Genomic DNA, 17,428 nt, shown 5'->3' with positions numbered 1-17,428 from the left:
AGAGGGCTATCATTGGCCCTGCTTTATTAGGGCTAAATAGTATTGGATATCTGAAAGTAACGAACGCCAGTCTCAGAGGGACAACAACACACCTGAGCTCCTAGAGCTACTAAAAGGCAAATAAGGACCTGAGTCACTCCTACCTTCCCCAAAACGTCTTCACTTGGGACCAAGCTGCCACCCCAGGGAAAGAGCATGATTTGTATTCTTGGGCATGGCAGGCTCCCCTAACTTGCAGGGTATATCTATGATATCAGAGGAGCCATAGGAATGCATGTTCTTCTGTGCCAAGAAGGCAGCACAGGATTCACTGGTCAGAAGTGAATCTGAGCTTGGTCTGGCTGCATGGGTGACCCAGAACTACTTGGGTACCATCATATCATTACCAGCTGAGACCAGGGAAAGGCTCCAGCATCCAGTATGTTTAGGCCAACTCTGCAGAAGGCCTGTGAGCCTGCAATGCCCTGCAGTGTGCCTCAGGGCTGGCTCAGGTTATGATCCACTATCAAGCAGCATCATTTCCTCTCCTGTGGCCATGAACACCACAACACCCCACACCAAGCTCACGGGGCCTTACTAACCATGCCACCAGGAGGGGAGTCGGAATCCTACCGTGAGGCGGTGGATGTCTTGGGAGAGGAGCCCTATCTGTGTCACAGTGCCTTCGGAAGGTGCCATCTGTAAAACGGGCAGCAGCCTAGTCAGCACACGGGTGAAGTCCATGCTTTACAGAGACAGTGGCATGCAAAGCCCCCTCTGCCCAGGTGCATCCCCTCCAGGCCATATTTCCCTGGAGGGTGGACACGGTGTGTTCTAGGCCCTGAGAAGTGTCAGCTGGTGAGACCCATGCAGTTTCGGTTCCTGCACTGCATGCACACCCACTCTGCCGAAAGCCACACTCAGCAACTAGCACTCAGTGTAGAGATGCAGGCCATAGACAGAGCCTGTCCAGCAGTCTCTTGCACGTGTCCAGTGGTCCATCTATTTCCAGAAACAGAGAGCAACAGAGATGAAAGCCTCCAGGTTACTGGACAGGAGGGTGATTTCCAGGCACAGGAGCCCAGATAGCATTGCTGTGGTGTAAGAGGGCATCTTCAGGAGGCTGCAGTCTCTTCGTGACACAGGAGTCTCCTTCTTCTGCCTTCCTTCTCCCTCCCTCCTCGGGTACTGCTGGCCTACACCGTCTTCCTTGTCTGGAAGCTGTAGACATGGAGGTACCAAGGGCAACCTCTTGCAGAAGAAAAAACTGATCCACTAAGGGAATGAGAGTCTCGTGAGGCCACACAGATTCAGCAGCAATACAAGCCCATGCAAGGACTGAAAACAGGTGCATGCGGCCCCTTACTGGGACATAGCTAACAGGACACAAAACCTAGCCTGACCTACTCTACAATAGCGTTAGCCACTGGGTACCAGAACTAAACACTAGTGTTGCCCAACCTGGCAAGCTTGTGCCCACTTCTCTTACTAGCTGGACTTCAGAGGAGGTAGCAGTCTTAAGTAACAGACCATGGCTGAGCCTTCTGTATGTATTAAGAACCAAAATGCTAAACATCACCTAAATCTGAGGTCAAATCAGAATGTCATAATGGGGCCATCACTCCTGCCCGCCCTACCAGATGGATAAAGCACTGCTGTTATTGAAGCCCACTGGACCCAGGAGTCAAATGTTGGCCAGTCCCAAGCTGGAATTTCCTGAGCAGAAGCTCGGACTGGCAGAGTACACATCTCTCCCTGGTCATTGTCTGGCCAGACACAGGCCATCTGGTGAGACCATTACCAGCTAGTCTGTGTCTAAAGCAAGAGACCAGCTCTGTTTCTACTCTTCCAGGAAACAGAAGTGGGCAAGATGTGAAAAGCAGAGCTTGCCAGAAAGGCTGCCTGTTCATCACCCCACCCTTCACTCTAAGGCTCATGCTGCTGAAATAGAAAACTAAATAGGGTCTGTGTGACAGATGTAACCTCTAGCCAGGGTGTGTGTGACACCCTGGCTGCTTCTATGCTTCACAGAGGGATATGAGGCCCAAGGCAATAGGGCCACCGGCATCCTCTGACAGATGTTCCATCTCCTTGATTGAATCCTAAATTACAGGCCCTTAAGCAGACAAGTGGATATCACCCTCCCTCCAGTCCCCAACAAAATTAAAAATGTTTCACACTTTCTACATAAATATTGTTTTTATTATCAGAAACAAGTGGCCACTCTATAGTAAGGTACAATCAAATTACATTGTCACTATGGTCCAAACATCCGCTGTTGGCACTTTGATCTCAGCCAAGACTTTGTGGCTCACAAACCTAAGGCACTTGAATTCTTCCCTCGACTGAAGAATAGGGGCAGCGTCTGAGAACTGAACCTTTTGCGATTACCCAGGGCCTGCCCTCTGCTCATGTGTTTCAAGCTGAAACATGGATACTATGAATTACTAAACATCTACTAATGTCTGCAGGTGTTTTCCCAGAGTCCACATTTGGCTATAGTTCCCCAAAGTCTGTCCCCTTTGTGGCTGTATAACTGCATATTCTGACCATCCTTAAAGTGTGTAGTGAGACCAGCCCAAAGACACAATTGTTTTCTGTAGATCATGCAAAAGGACGAGGGTGAAGTGCAGTTACGTGGTGACACACAGTGTTACTGTGAGCTCTCCGTGCACAGAGAAGGCAGATAACAGGGTCATCAGCTTATCTGTCCCACCTGGTCCAAACCATCTAGTTCATGGTTGTCAAGGGGACTGAGGCCCCGGTAGACTCCGTAGACCCTGTGGCTGTCACTGACAGCATCTCCAGGCTCCATGGGGCAAATGTAATCTGTAGATTCATCAAACTTCTTTTTTCTCATGTTTCCAAAATGTGAAAATCCAAGTTTCCTAGGCTGAAACAGCAAATGCAAGATGATGAGAAGGAGTCCAGGGTCAGGGTGCAGATGCAACTTACAGTGTACTTGGGAGCTAGCTCAGGAGGAAAGAAATCAAAGTGGTGTGGGAAGCAGGACTCCCAGTTGTATGCTGAAGCAAGGCCGGCAGATGAATAACCTTGAACACAGAGCTGTTCCTCTGAGGCTGTGCCTAAAACTCAGCCCCACTCCCCCCACCCCCAAGAAACTTCCTATTTCCCAAGGTAGACTGAGGGGTGCCCTGGAATGCTACTGTCTGCTCTTGAAGTCAAGCACAGGGGGCCTGTCTCACCACAGCTGCTGGCACATGCATGAGTGAGGGGTGCCCAGAGCCATAAGGATATCCAGACCCTGGAAGGACCTGGGCTGGCCTTCTTCTTTGCCTGAGCTTCACTCATGCTGCTCTGTTGGACTCCCCAAGACATAGAACCTGTCCTGCATCCTTAGGAAAGGGGATGCAAGCAGGGGGTATAGCTGGACCCAATGATTGCTTGGGGAGAGTTCAGCTTAGCTCCTGGAGGCTACCTGTGGCCTGAGGATAGATTCAGCCTGAGGATGGTGTGGCTTGGGCTAGACTTTGTAGGATTCAGAGAGGCCAGAGAATGAGAGGCGCTTGGATGACACTAGGGTCAGCTGTGTGCAGATTATCCTGCCTGTGTTCTCTATCACAGAACACAAGCAGGAACCGTTGCTATGAGAGCACTCTTAGTGCTAGTAAGATGGCTGTGACCAAGACCCCGAGGCATTATGGCACACAGATGGGCCTGACTGAAGGAACCCAGATCCCATCTGCTTGGCAGAGCCAGAGTCTACAGCTTCCCAGGAAGAGCTACTTCCTGTACACGTTTACAGTGTACAGACACCTGGGCTGTTTTCCTGGGCTTAGGCCAAGTAGGGAATGGATCTAATAAAGATGAACAGGCCTCAGGAGCATAAGCCAAGCATGGCCCTCATGTGGGGCTGCACTCCTTGGTTTGGCCCAGGCATTGAACTAACAGATGTTTAGCATAAAGACCAGAAGACAGGCTGCTGGGACCCACGCATAGACTCTGACAACTCACCCGAACTTTGGCGGTGGTGGTCAGAGGTGTGTAGGCGGGTGAGGCCATTTTGTCTCGCTTTTCCTGTTCAGCCTCAGGACCAATCAGGGCGTTGAACTTGGTGGTCAGATGGCGCCTGAGGAGCGTCTTCTGTGGGGGGATGTTAAGAAGCATAGCCAGGGTGTCCCCAGTAAAGCGAGGCTCCAGGATCTAAGAAGAAAACACAGACAATTTTGACTTCCTCCTTTCCAATTTGTATCCCCTTGATCTCCTTTTGTTGTCGAATTGCTCTGGCTAATACTTCAAGTACTATGTTGAAAAGGTAGGGAGAAAGTGGGCAGCCTTGTCTAGTCCCTGATTTTAGTGGGATTGCTTCCAGCTTCTCTCCATTTACTTTGATGTTGGCTACTGGTTTGCTGTAGATTGCTTTTATCATGTTTAGGTATGGGCCTTGAATTCCTGATCTTTCCAGAACTTTTATCATGAATGGGTGTTGGATCTTGTCAAATGCTTTTTCTGCATCCAACGAGATGATCATGTGGTTTTTGTCTTTGAGTTTGTTTATATAGTGGATTACATTGATGGATTTTCGTATATTAAACCATCCCTGCATTCCTGGAATAAAACCTACTTGGTCAGGATGGATGATTGCTTTAATGTGTTCTTGGATTCGGTTAGCGAGAATTTTATTGAGGATTTTTGCATCGATATTCATAAGAGAAATTGGTCTGAAGTTCTCTATCTTTGTTGGATCTTTCTGTGGTTTAGGTATCAGAGTAATAGTGGCTTCATAAAATGAGTTGGGTAGAGTACTTTCTACTTCTATCTTGTGAAAAAGTTTGTGCAGAACTGGAATTAGATCTTCTTTGAAGGTCTGATAGAACTCTGCACTAAACCCGTCTGGTCCTGGGCTTTTTTTGGCTGGGAGACTATTTATAACTGCTTCTATTTCTTTAGGGGATATGGGACTGTTTAGAAGGTCAACTTGATCCTGATTCAACTTTGGTACCTGGTATCTGTCGAGAAACTTGTCCATTTCATCTAGTTTCTCCAGTTTTGTTGAGTATAGCCTTTTGTAGAAGGATCTGATGGTGTTTTGGATTTCTTCAGGATCTGTTTTTACAGAACTAACCAGTACCCCGGAGCTCTTGACTCTAGCTGCATATGTATCAAAAGATGGCCTAGTCGGCCATCACTGGAAAGAGAGGCCCTTTGGACACACAAACTTTATATGCCCCAGAACAGGGGAACGCCAAGGCCAAAAAGGGGGAGTGGGCAGGTAGGGGAGTGGGGGTGGGTGGGTATGGGGGACTTTTGGTATAGCATTGGAAATGTAAATGAGCTAAATACCTAATAAAAAATGGAAAAAAAAAAAAAAAAGAAAACACAGACAAACCTAGCCAGTGGTTACTGTAGAGGGCGCTGGGGAGCGGCAGGGGCAGGGGGTGAGGGAGAGGTAAAAACTCATTCCTCTGGGTACTGGGTGCCACCAGAACAGAGCCTGTGCTCTATCTATGTCCTACCCATGCCGTCTCCCCAGCATATGGCCTAGCTTTGCTTGTTGACCTAGCATGTTTCTTGACCTCGTGTTCACAGGCTACCAGAGAACCAGAGTCTTCTCTGGTGGCATCCTAGGCCACCGCCTCCACACTTCCCTTCTGGCTTTGACACTTGACAGAGCTAAGTGGTGATAAAGATCATATCATAGCAATCAGGAAATTGCCTTTGCTGACCTCTCCCACTTCCCCAGCCCCCGTGTTCCTCTGGGAACAGGTGGAACGGCCTTGTTCAGAGTTGATCTCATGCAAGCAGCCGGCTGACTGGAATCCTCTGGACTGTCGCTGAGGGAATCTCACAGAAGTCACCCAAGCTCTTTCTCTAAGGCCCAGGAATGCTCAGCCAGAGACCTCAGAAATTTCCAGTTCTGTCAAATGGGTCAAATGAAGTACCTCATTTTTTCCCACTAGAACGCCTGGCCCTTACAGAGTACGAGGCTTAGCTTTGATCATCAAGTCCAGCAGAATCATCTGGGAAGAGGCCCGGGGAGGGGCTGCTGCCTAGATGAGGGTGGCCTGCAGGCATGAATATGAGGGACTTTTCTTAATAGGGTTAACTGAGGTAGGCTGTCCTAAATATGGCTGGCACCACTTCATGGGATGGCTTCTAGATGGTGTAAGAGTTAAGAAGAACTGAGCAGTATGCATGTATTCATCATCTTCTTTCAACTGCAGATGTCATGATAGCAGCCACCTCAAGCTCCTGCCCTATGACTGCCTGCCCTGTAGCAATGGACTGAAGCCTGTAACTGGGCTAAAACCCTTTCTTCTCCCTTATGTTTAGTTTTTTTTCAGGGTTTTTGGTTTTGTTTTGTTTGTTTTGTTTTTTAAATTATAGCAACATGAACAATACTAGGAGAGAAAGGTGTTTTGGGAATGCCCCAGTCTGGGCTAAGGCATGTGAGCTAGCCCAGAGAGCCACTCACAATGAGGCCGCCATGGACGCCACTCCCTCGAAGGTTGGGTGCATACTCTGCCAGGTCCACGGATCGCAGCCACTCCATTACCCTGTGGTTGGACCACTGCACAACTTCGGAAGGGGAAAGGTTACTCTGTGATGGAGGAGAGTCAAAACGTTAGGCTCTGTGGAGTCAGCACCTCTGAGGAGCCTTGCCTCAGTTGCTCCACCAGAACAACAGACCCAAGCTATGTGGGCCACTTACCTAAGAGTATGCCCAGTCCTGAAAAATCACTATCTTATTGAATTCTGCTGAAACATCTACGCTTAACTATCTGAATCTACCATCCTAAATTTTGGCAATACCAATAGACAGACATACAGGTTTTTATTCAATAATCCAACAGAATTTATTTAAAGATTCATTTATGATCCAGGTGTTTTCTAGGTAAAAATACTCTTTGGCATGGGCAAATGTTTAAGGGAACCCACACTAAGACATTTTGAGAGATGGCTTAGCAGTATAATGCTCACTGTCGTTCTAGAGGACCCAGGTTCAGTTGCTAGCACCCATGCCACGTAGCTCACAACCAGATCCAAGAGATCTGATGAACTCTTCGGACCTCTGCAGGCACTCATACATGTGTGAGAAATATACACACAAATAAAAAGTAAATATTTGTAAAAAATATAGTAATGTCTATATACTTTCACACAGCCTTGTAGGCTTCAAAATGTTCAGCACTCACACAGGAAACATGCAAGATATATTTGTTGAATAGCAAGGAAACAAAGACTAGATGGCAAAGGCATGTATTTAAAACCGTTAAAGAACCAGAGGTAGACCAGTTCTCTGCAACAAAGGAGGTTGGACATGATCCCTATGGATCATGCTCTCAGTTTGGGGCATATCAGGAAATCCTAAAGTTTATAGAATGGTATTATGTATATCAGCCATGTGGTCCCTTGCATTTGTCTACACTAGTTCCCCTCTAGTAAGGTCCTATGTCATCTAGGCTGAAGGCTAGTTAATTTTATACCAGCAAGAAAAGTAACCCACTCTGAGCTGTCCAGTCTTTTAGAACTCTTGTCCCCTCTGACCCCTGGACCCTGCCTCCTCTGCCTACTTTGACACCCATGTTTCCATACTTTCTTTCCTTATCTCTTTTATGCTGCATCAAATCCTTAGATCATTATGATGACTTAGAAAACCACCATAGAAAGCAACAGAGTTACAGGCACCAGAATCTTAAGTATCATGATCTATTTTGTGATGAAAGCATCCTCATTTTCTCATGCTATCCCAGGTGTCCTGACTCAGGGCCATCTGGACAACTAGTACACTCCCCCACCTCATCAGCAGGCCTCCTGTGCAGGCAGTTGGGGTTGAACTTGTTGACATGTAGCACGTGAATAGCACATTTGATGCTGAGATGATGTAGTTGGCTGGTGACTTTTAAGAAGAGTAGATCATTCTGGAAAAGAAAGGTTCTGGCTGACAAGTCAGTTTCTAAGGTAACAAAAGACCTCAGCTGTTCTTTCCTGACCAAACAGAGATGTGCCTTCCACATCTCAGAAAGGCTCTCACAGACAGTTTTGCTTATCACCATGGTTTGTACGTTGGCACATGATGTGCCTTGAGTGATAACAGTACAATTTCAGGGCCTTAACAATATAAGGAAAGGTGGGATTGGAGAGATGGCTCAGTGGATAATAGCCATTAACTGCTCTTCTAGTGGTCCTGAATTTAATCCCAGCAACCACACGGGGGCTCCCAACCATCTGTAATGGGACCTAATTTCTTTTGGTGTGCAGGAAGACAGAGCACTCATATACATAAAATACATGAATAAATGAATCTTTACCAAAAAAAAAAAAACTGCAAAGAAAGGAGGGGATCACATTTAAAATGATGAGCATGGGGAGACCTGGGCTGAGTGCTCTCTGGAAAATACTACGGAAAAATCCTTACCACAGTTAGGTATTGCAGCATTCGCCCATCAACTCTTGATTCATGAAACTGGTCTTTGTATTGGGGTAAGCCAATATCATCAAGCCACCCTGCAAAAACAGATGCATTAACATTCATAAGAAAAAAGGATATGGGTGCCAAGAGGGAAAGGCAAAAATGGTCATTTTGAGGCTTTTGATTTCCTTCCCCCAAAGCACTAGTAATCCATCTGTCTTTCACAAGTAAGCTGCTGTCTTTGAGGCACACATTCAATAGGAGATTCTTTTGCCCTTCAGAACAATAAATATTTACAGCTCTCCTTACGTGTCACCCAAATGTGGTCCAGCAGCGCAGACGTTTCTTCTTGCTTGGCGTTGATAGCTTTCACTGCTAAAACCAGCTTCTTCCTGTGGAGGGGGTGTTTAATCCCTAGCTCCTGAAAGCAAAAGACGAAGACCACATGTGAGATTTTGGCAAACAACTTGGTCCTTAGAGGATGTCATGTCAGGATAGAGATGCTCTTGAGGGTGGTGGTAGAGCCTGCGGTAGGTGCACAGAGCACTGGGATGTTAGCCTGCAGCAAAAGGCAATCGCAGACTTCCCTGTGCATTCTCCATGTATACGGGATAGACGGAGGCCACCACCTACCCATGCACTAGTCCCCAAGCTCTGTTCTGGGAGAAGAGCAGGGGCATCTGCTCCTCACACTCAGCCCTTACCTTTTCCATGTCCTGAGGGGTAGCTGTCAGTAGTGTATGTCCAGATGTCACCCACTGTCTGGCAAAGATCACATACTGACCCAGGCCGAAATCCTCCATCCATGTACATACGCGTTCTGTGCTCCACTGGGCAAAGGGGGCATTGGCATCACTGGAAACAAAGGAAGAACATACTTCTGTTATAAGGTACCCAGGACTTTGCATAGCACAAAGTCTCAGTTAAAAAAAAATTCTTTTAAAAGAACCAACAAGGTGAATGGCATTGTAGTACAACCCACTGATGTCTGTGAGGCTCTAAAGCAACCTTAATAGCAGGTTTTATGTTTCAGCTGTAGCTTTTCTGAGCATAGGGCAGCCTCCATGATCCTCAGGGGACTATTTAGTGCACATAGGTCTAGAAACACAGTATGAACACCGATTATCAAGCCATTTTGGCCATAAGACTCAGCAATCTTTGGGAAATGCTTGGGAAACTAGGAAAAGACAGTCAGTCCATTCTCTAACAGGAAAAGAGGGAAGATAGAAGCCAAAGCTCTTCTAATTTATAACAAATACTTTATTTATTAATGAAGTACTAGGGGCACTTCCATTGTAATCAGCAGAAAGGTGCATGTGTATATGTCCATGCCGTGTGTGTGTGTGTGTGTGTGTGTGTGTGTGTGTGTGTGTGTGTGTGTATGTAACACTATCAGTGCTTATATTAAGCCTGGTAGAATGATCTACCCAGGTATGGATAGATAAAATAATACAGCTTTTTAAAAGTAGAAATAAAGAATCCAATTCTTTTCAGATGACATGATCTCCTACCTAGAAACCGTACAAGAGCTAAATTACTGAACGAGGGAGAATGAATGTATATATAAGTAAACAAATGCATATGCTTATACATATAAAATGAACATTACATGCAAATGTCAATCTTCTACACATGCAGATCAATGGCTTTTATTAAAACAATAAGAAAAAAACCCATCCCCCACCAAACCAACTAGAATTATAACCTGTCTAGGAGCTGCCTTAGCAAGGCACACAGGCAATTCTCTGGCCGTGTACGAGGGCAGGGAGGAAGTGCACCAAGGGTGACTTGATGTAGCTGCAGCACTCAACTGAGCACATACAAAAGAATACATGAATAAATGAAGAGCTAGGTCATGTTCCTAGGCAGGACACCAGGTATGAAAAACCATCCATTCTTAAGGACATAAATTTTTCATTTGAAGTGTGAATGTAATGGTACATTTGAAATTCCCACCAAGTCATGGGGTTGGGGGGGAGGTGGATAAAACAACTTTATATTCAGTTTTAAATGACAAGCTAGTCAGAGAGATTCCCTTCTAGCAAAGTACCCCTGGAACTCATGGGAGGATAGATTCCAGGAGGATGTTCCAGTCCCAGATATAAAATCGAGTGTTTACGTAGAACCTACACACATCCTCCCAAACACTCCCAGATTGCTTACCACACCTAAAACAACAGAAACAGCACATGTGGATGTTACATTTTATTGTTAGGGAGTGACAAGGGAAAAGACCATGCAGATTCGGTACCGTTTGTGTAACTACTGTAGACTACCTACATTGTCTAGCCAGAAATCCTCGGCCTTCTGCACCCCAAACAGCTGAACTCTTAACATGCAGAAATGATTTTTTAAGAACTTACTGACTGCCTGGCTAAACAGGGAAATCTGATTCAGAAAGAAGCCAGCAAAATACTGGGAGAGTTACTGAATACTCCTCGCCTAGAGCATGGGTTTCAGCAGGGCTCTAAAAGGTGCAGATTTGGGTGTTAAGTCTAGAATTTATACTAGTTGGTGCATCCTCTGTATAGAAAATATATAATTTCAATATAGAATTGGAAAATATTTGGAATGATAAAATATTGTAAAAATTACCAATTTAACATGAAACCCCTGCACAAAATTCAAAGTTTTTCTTTTGTTTTGTTTTGTTTTTAATCTCAGCTCCTAGATATAGCTCTGTAGCAGTTTTTGCCCTCACATTTTAGGTCTGTGCTCTGACCATAGCTCTGTAATACTTTCTATGAGAACAGAACTTTACTAAGTCTAGTTTCTAGAGTGAATGATAATACTTACGTATTTTTAGTTTATTTTTGAGACAGGGCCTAGAGCAGCTTCAGACTCAACAGGTAGCTAAGGGTGACCTTGACCTTCTGAACCTTCTGCCTCTTCCAACTCGGGCATGCTGGGCTTACAGATGTGTACCACCACAGTCACTTTGTCAGTGCTGGGGATGGACCTCAGGGCTTTATGCATGCTGAGCAAGTACTCTACAGCGGAGCTACATTGCCAGGCCTCATTTTTTATTATAAGACTAATAAAACAGCATCAACTCCAAAATTTACCACTGGCACTGTCATATGTGATCTCAGAATCATTGGTGCCATTTCAGAAAATTTCTATTAAGTAACATGAGTGACGACACTACAGCTCAGGTTCTCCAGTGTGGTGGCCAATCCACCTCTTTTTTTTTTTTTCTTTTCTTATTTTATTTTTTATTAGATATTTTATTTACATTTCAAATATTATCCCCTTTCCCTAGTTTCCCCTGAAAAAATCCCCCTATCCCTTTCCTCCATCCCCCTGCTCACCAACTCACCCACTCCTGCTTCCTGGCCCTGGCATTCCCCTATACTGGGGCATAGAACCTTCACAGGACTAAGTGCCTTTCCTCCCACTGATGACTGACTAGGTCATCCTCTGCTACATATGCAGCTAGAGTCATGAGTCCCACCATGTGTTTTCTTTGGTTGGTGGTTTAGTCCCAGGGAGCTCTAGAAATACTGGTTAGTTCATATTGTTGTTCCTCCTATGGGGCTGCAAACCCCTATAGCTCCTTGGGTACTTTCTCTAGCTCCTTCATTGGGGACCCTGTGCTCCGTCCGATAGATGGCTGTGAACATCCACTTCTGTATTTGTCAGGCACTGGCAGAGCCTCAAGCTGTTCTACAGAGCAATTGTGATTAAAAACTGCATGGTACTGGTAGAGTGACAGACAGGTAGATCAATGAAATAGAATTGAAAGCCCAGAAATGAACCCACACACCTATGGTCACTTGATCTTTGACAAAGGAGCTAAAACCATCCAGTGGAAAAAAAGACAGCAGTTTCAACAAATGGTGCTGGCTCAACTGGCAGTTACCATGTAGAAGAAGGTGAATTGATCCATTCCTATCTCCTTGTACAAAGTTCAAGTCTAAGTGGATCAAGGACCTCCACCTAAAACCATAGACTCTGAAAATTATAGAGGAGAAAGTGGGGAAGAGCCTCGAACATATGAGCACAGGGGAAAAATTCCTGAACACATCACCAATGGCTTATACTGTAAGATCAAGAATTAACAAATGGGACCTCATAAAATTGCAAAGCTTCTGTAAAACAAAGGACGCTGTCAAAAAGACAAAAAGGCAACCAACAGATGGGGAAAAGATATTTACTAATCCTAAATCCAATAGAGGGCTAATATCCAATACATACAAAGAACTCAAGAAGTTGGACTCCAGAAAACCAAATAACCTTATTAAAAAAATAAGGTACAGAGCTAAACAAAGAATTCTCAACTGGGGAATACCGAATGGCTGAGAAGCACCTGAAAAAAAATGTTCAACATCCTTAATCATCAGGGAAATGCAAATCAAAACAACCCTGAAATTCCACCTCACACCAGTCAGAATGGCTAAGATCAAAAATTCACGCCGGGCGTGGTGGCGCACGCCTTTAATCCCAGCACTCGGGAGGCAGAGGCAGGTGGATTTCTGAGTTCGAGGCCAGCCTGATCTACAGAGTGAGTTCCAGGACAGCCAGAGCTACACAGAGAAACCCTGTCTCGAAAAATCAAAAAAAAAAAAATTCAGGTGACAACAGATGCTGGAGAGGATGTCGAGATAGAGGAACACTCCTCCATTTCTGGTGGGATTGCAAGCTGGTACAACCACTCTGGAAATCAGTTTGGCGGTTCCTCAGAAAATTGGACATAGTATTACCAGAGAATCCAGCAATACCACTCCTGGGCATATACCCAGAAGATGCTCCAACATGTAATAAGGATGCAAGCTCCACTACGTTCATAGCAGCCTTATTTATAATAGCCAGAAGCTATAAAGAACCCAGATGTCCCTCAATAGAGGAATGGATACAGGAAACGTGGTACATTTACACAATGGAGTACTACTCAGCAATTAAAAACAATGAATTTATGAAATTCTTAGACACATGGATGCATCTGGAGGATATCACCCTGAGTGAGGTAACCCAGTCATAAAAGAACACACATGATATGCACTCACTGATAAGTGGCTATTAGCCCAGAAGCTCGGAATACCCAACATACAGTTCCCAAAACACATGAAACTCAAGGAAGACCAAAGTATGGATACTTCGGTCCTTCTTAGAAGGGGGAACAAAACACCCATGGAAGGAGTTACAGAGACAAAGTGTGGAGCAGAGATGGAAGGAATGACCATCCAGCAACTGTTCCACCTGGGGATCCATCCCATAAACAACCACCATAACCAGGCACTATTGTGAACGCCACAAGAGCATGCTGGCAGGAGCCTGATATAGCTGTCTCTTGAGAGGCTAATCGACCTCTTAAATGGTGTGTTGTCTGTATCCTTCCAGCAGGGGCATCAGACTCATGTTGTCTTTGTTGATGTGAGAACAATATATAAAATAAGCAAGAAATGACAACCTTTTCATAGTGAGTTCATCTGACTCACTTTATAGGAGTATCAACTTTTTCTTTACCACTTCTAAATGAAGTTTAACTCCTGCTTTTACTGATTTTGATGTGATATGGCATTTTGGCCTATTAGTTTTGAGATAAGGCCTAATCCTGTGGTTCATGCTGGCCTTGAATTATTTGCAATATACCTTTCAAATGCTGGCATTATAAATATGAACCACCATACCTAGCTTTTTGTTTCTTTTGCGTGTGTATGTGTGCATGTGTGTGTGTGTGTGTGTGTGTGTGTGTGTGTGTGTGTGTGTGTGTTACACTCACATGTGGGCACATACATGTGTATGCACTATGTATTTGAAACCCAAAAGTCAATACCAGGTATGTCTCATCTTGCTCCACCTTATATTGAGTCAGGACCTTTCACTGAATACTGAGCTCACTAAATAAGAAGACTGGCCACCAAATACCAAGAAACCAGATGCCTCTGTCCCCTCGCTCCAGCACTGGTGTTACAAGCAGATGTATGCACCACACTTGGCTTTTACCAGGCTATTTGGATCTCAACTCAAGGTCCCATGCGTGCATGGCCGGCATTTTACTAGCTTAGGCACACTCTCAGCCTACACTTTGTTTTTTAGTGTGAAAATTTCTCAATGTCAATGTTCACTTTATCAGTTTTGTTTCACATGTGCACAGGTTTTCATTTCATTCTACCTTTTACATAAAAGTAATATATTTTCATTTTACATTTATTTATAGAATGAGGAAATATCAGGAGGACAGCTCTGTTCTGAAGGAGGGAAATGCATGCTTCTGAGGTCATGATCTGAACATTCCTGTCCTATGGACGGTTCAAGACAATCCAGACACAGCTGTATCTTTATCTTTACGATCTTCCCACTCACATCTTTGTCCATCTCTGCCCACCCACCCTTCTTGCTCCTACAGTACCAAAGCCAGCCCCTCTACATCTACCTAAATCCTGTTCCCACATAAAGAAACAATGAAGTCAATGAGCCTCATTATCTACAAATGGAAAAACTTCACTTGTCAAAGTGTCACTAAAAACATAAAATTCTGGTATGAGCCCCAAACTGTCTTAACATAATTACCAGACATGGATTAACCTTAATATGCAGAGACTAGATAGAAATCTGTAACAGAGGTATAAATTAAAACTGGCCCACATACAGAAAATTCACCAACTAAACCTATAAATGTGAAACTTAAACAGGCCAAAACTGTAAACTTGGAGAAGTCATTGAGAGTAGAGAAAATGAAACAGAGAAGAAACCTAAATACACAATTTTGATAAGGCTGTGGTGGCAGCAGACTCTCTGTACAGTGTGCTCCGGATGTAAAGCAGTAAGACTTTACCTGGGGGAATGAAACAATAAGTTTCTTCATGATCTGAATTCATCATGAAACATATTAAAAATGCAAAATATATAATTTTCACTGGAAAAAGAATTGGGGATGGTAGCTCTCAGGAACCAGGCACTTTCCCCACAAAAATATTAGTGGCAAGTTTTTATAAAAGGTTATGTATTAAATATCTATGAATTACAGGCCAGAGGCCATTGGCATGTCATTATAGTCTCCTTAAGGGTAACACCACTCTTTTCTGTTTGTCCCCCCAGCCCTGGGGAAACTTGATGTGTGTTAGCACAGGCATTAAAGATAAACACAGCAAGCTCATGAGGACCCTCTCATTATTCATCAACCATTGTCATGGTCAAGAAAGCACAAAGACATTCTAGCAAACGGGCTCTGGTGCTGCAGCAGCGCCTTCCTTAGGCAGAGGGAGTACCTGCCATTACTGCCCCCGGCCCTGCAGTGGCAGGAGCTCAGTGAACTGACTACGAACAAGTGTGCTGGTCTTCAAAATGTTCTTTTCTCCTCTACACTCGAGCCCTAAAGACAGAGCCAGAACTGGACCAAAGGCCGATCGATCACTGGAGTTTACAGTACCTTCACAGTCTCATCTCTGAGAACCCAGAAACAAAATGTCTAAAATTAGAAAACTGCTGGGTAAATGACGGTATCTAATTATGGGATATACAGGTATTTCTTTCACTCCAAATTGATGGACACCTTTTTAGTTGTGCCCTTAGATTCCCTACCCACCACCCCAAAGCTGGTATTTACTGAGGATATACTTCCAGGATTAGAAGGATCAACCCCACCCACCTCCTTTCATCATGGATTATAATATAATACAGGCATGAGGAGCTCCAACGGTGCAGAGGTTAAGTATGGGAAGATCCTGTCTCAAACTAGGAGGATCTGACAAAGTCTTAAAATCTGGGGGTGGCAGTAAGTTAAAGATCCCTTCCTCAGGGCATGGGAGAGAAAAGTGCACAGCAAGTCTGTGACAGAGCACAGTTCAGGAAATGCTCTCGGGTGGAAAACTGTGTCTCGTCTGAGAACTAGTATTTGCATTGTGAGTATAAGGGCAAACACGCAAAAGCGTTTCTCTTTGGTTAACGTTTTAAGTAGCACATTCCAACCAAAGCTGGCTCTGCACATCGGGCTTCCAGAGTCTGGGCTGGAGGTGGCATGCCACAGGGGCCGCTGATATGGAAAGGGGTCTCACCACACACGAGCAAGGATCCACAAGAGCAGGTTTATGGGAGACAGTTTCTCAGAACAGGGAAAAGAGCGGGGGGGGGGGGGAGAGACACGGGAGGGCATCCATTAGGGACACCTCCAAATGGACTTGCTGTTTTGTCTATTTTTATTAAAGCATGATGGGACAGTCAGGTGAAACTCAGTGCTCTGATGTCCATGCCACTCACGCCTTAGCAATCCCCTTCAGTGCACCTTTCAGGGCTATTTGCTACAGCGCAAATATGAGGGACTGTACCCTAACTTTAGGCAGCATCGTCCCATCAGCTGGGGACCCTGACTGGATAAAAAGGAGGGAGGGAGCTAAGCACCAGCATTTATCGCATCTCTTTCTGCTTCCTGAATGAAGATGTGCATAGCCACCTTACGCTGCCATCATGCCTTCCCCATTGTGATGGGCTGACAGCGAGAATAATCTCTCTTTTTTTTTTTCTCAAGTTGCTTTTGTCAGGTTTGGTGTTTTGCTGTTTGTTTGCAAAAACTAGAAAAGTAACTAATATAGCCTTCCTATGCCAACCATGCCTGGCTGCAGGGAGTCTTATGCTTTTTTACCTCACCCATGAGTGCGGGTAAATCTACTCATGGCAAGCAGACAAGTATGTATGATAGACTCCTGCCTTTAGCCTCTGAGGCTGTGGGGCATCCAGCCCCAGCTCACACTGCACCATGGCCAGGATTTCGAAAAGCTCTTCTCAGATGGCCTGAATAGGTCCTTACCATTTCTGTCCCTTGGTGTCCCTGGTCCTAGAAAGCCTTGGTCCCGCAGTTGCTCGGAGCCCACCTCGTCGAAACTCTGCCATCCCCGGTGCATCAGTATTGAAGTTTCCAGACTGAGTTCTTCGGATCCTGCATGGAGAGGAATCCACAGAGACTGTGAGGGGCTAGATATGGCAGGCTCAGGGCTCTGGGCACTACCCTTCCCAGTCCCTATCCTGAAGCCAGGGAAGATGACCTACGACAGTGCTTCCAACAGACTCGAGATTCAATGCTAAGCCTAACCCTGGGATCGGAGCCGCTCCTCACAGGATCAAAGTGAAGGCTGAGGC

At 45.1% G+C, this 17,428-nt stretch overlaps 1 protein-coding gene across 17 annotated transcripts in view; it reads right to left on the bottom strand.

Annotated features, from left to right (window-relative positions):
- Nucleotides 1-17,428, bottom strand: part of Ppfibp2 (PTPRF interacting protein, binding protein 2 (liprin beta 2)) — a 153,537-nt gene that overhangs the window by 1,535 nt on the left and 134,574 nt on the right. For 11 of the 17 annotated variants that reach the window (XM_006507443.3, XM_006507444.3, XM_006507453.1 and 8 more), the window contains 8 exons: nucleotides 17,100-17,228; nucleotides 9,058-9,208; nucleotides 8,663-8,774; nucleotides 8,360-8,448; nucleotides 7,740-7,862; nucleotides 6,416-6,541; nucleotides 3,955-4,143; nucleotides 2,160-2,872 (listed from right to left, as the gene is read on the bottom strand). In XM_006507443.3, coding sequence (XP_006507506.1) covers nucleotides 2,678-2,872; nucleotides 3,955-4,143; nucleotides 6,416-6,541; nucleotides 7,740-7,862; nucleotides 8,360-8,448; nucleotides 8,663-8,774; nucleotides 9,058-9,208; nucleotides 17,100-17,228 — 1,114 coding nt within the window. In that variant the 3' untranslated portion in view covers nucleotides 2,160-2,677. Of the gene's footprint in view, nucleotides 1-612; nucleotides 679-2,151; nucleotides 2,873-3,954; nucleotides 4,144-6,415; nucleotides 6,542-7,739; nucleotides 7,863-8,359; nucleotides 8,449-8,662; nucleotides 8,775-9,057; nucleotides 9,209-17,099; nucleotides 17,229-17,428 lie in introns of those variants that run through there. The other 6 variants (XM_030242235.1, NM_001163557.1, NM_001357437.1 and 3 more) reach the window with 2 other exon arrangements.

Source organism: Mus musculus, chromosome 7 (assembly GCF_000001635.26).
Source record: "Mus musculus strain C57BL/6J chromosome 7, GRCm38.p6 C57BL/6J".
NCBI classification, from domain to species: Eukaryota; Metazoa; Chordata; class Mammalia; order Rodentia; family Muridae; genus Mus; species Mus musculus.
The sequence above is the reverse complement of the archived record's forward strand: the minus strand, read 5'-3'. Positions and strand labels throughout refer to the sequence as shown.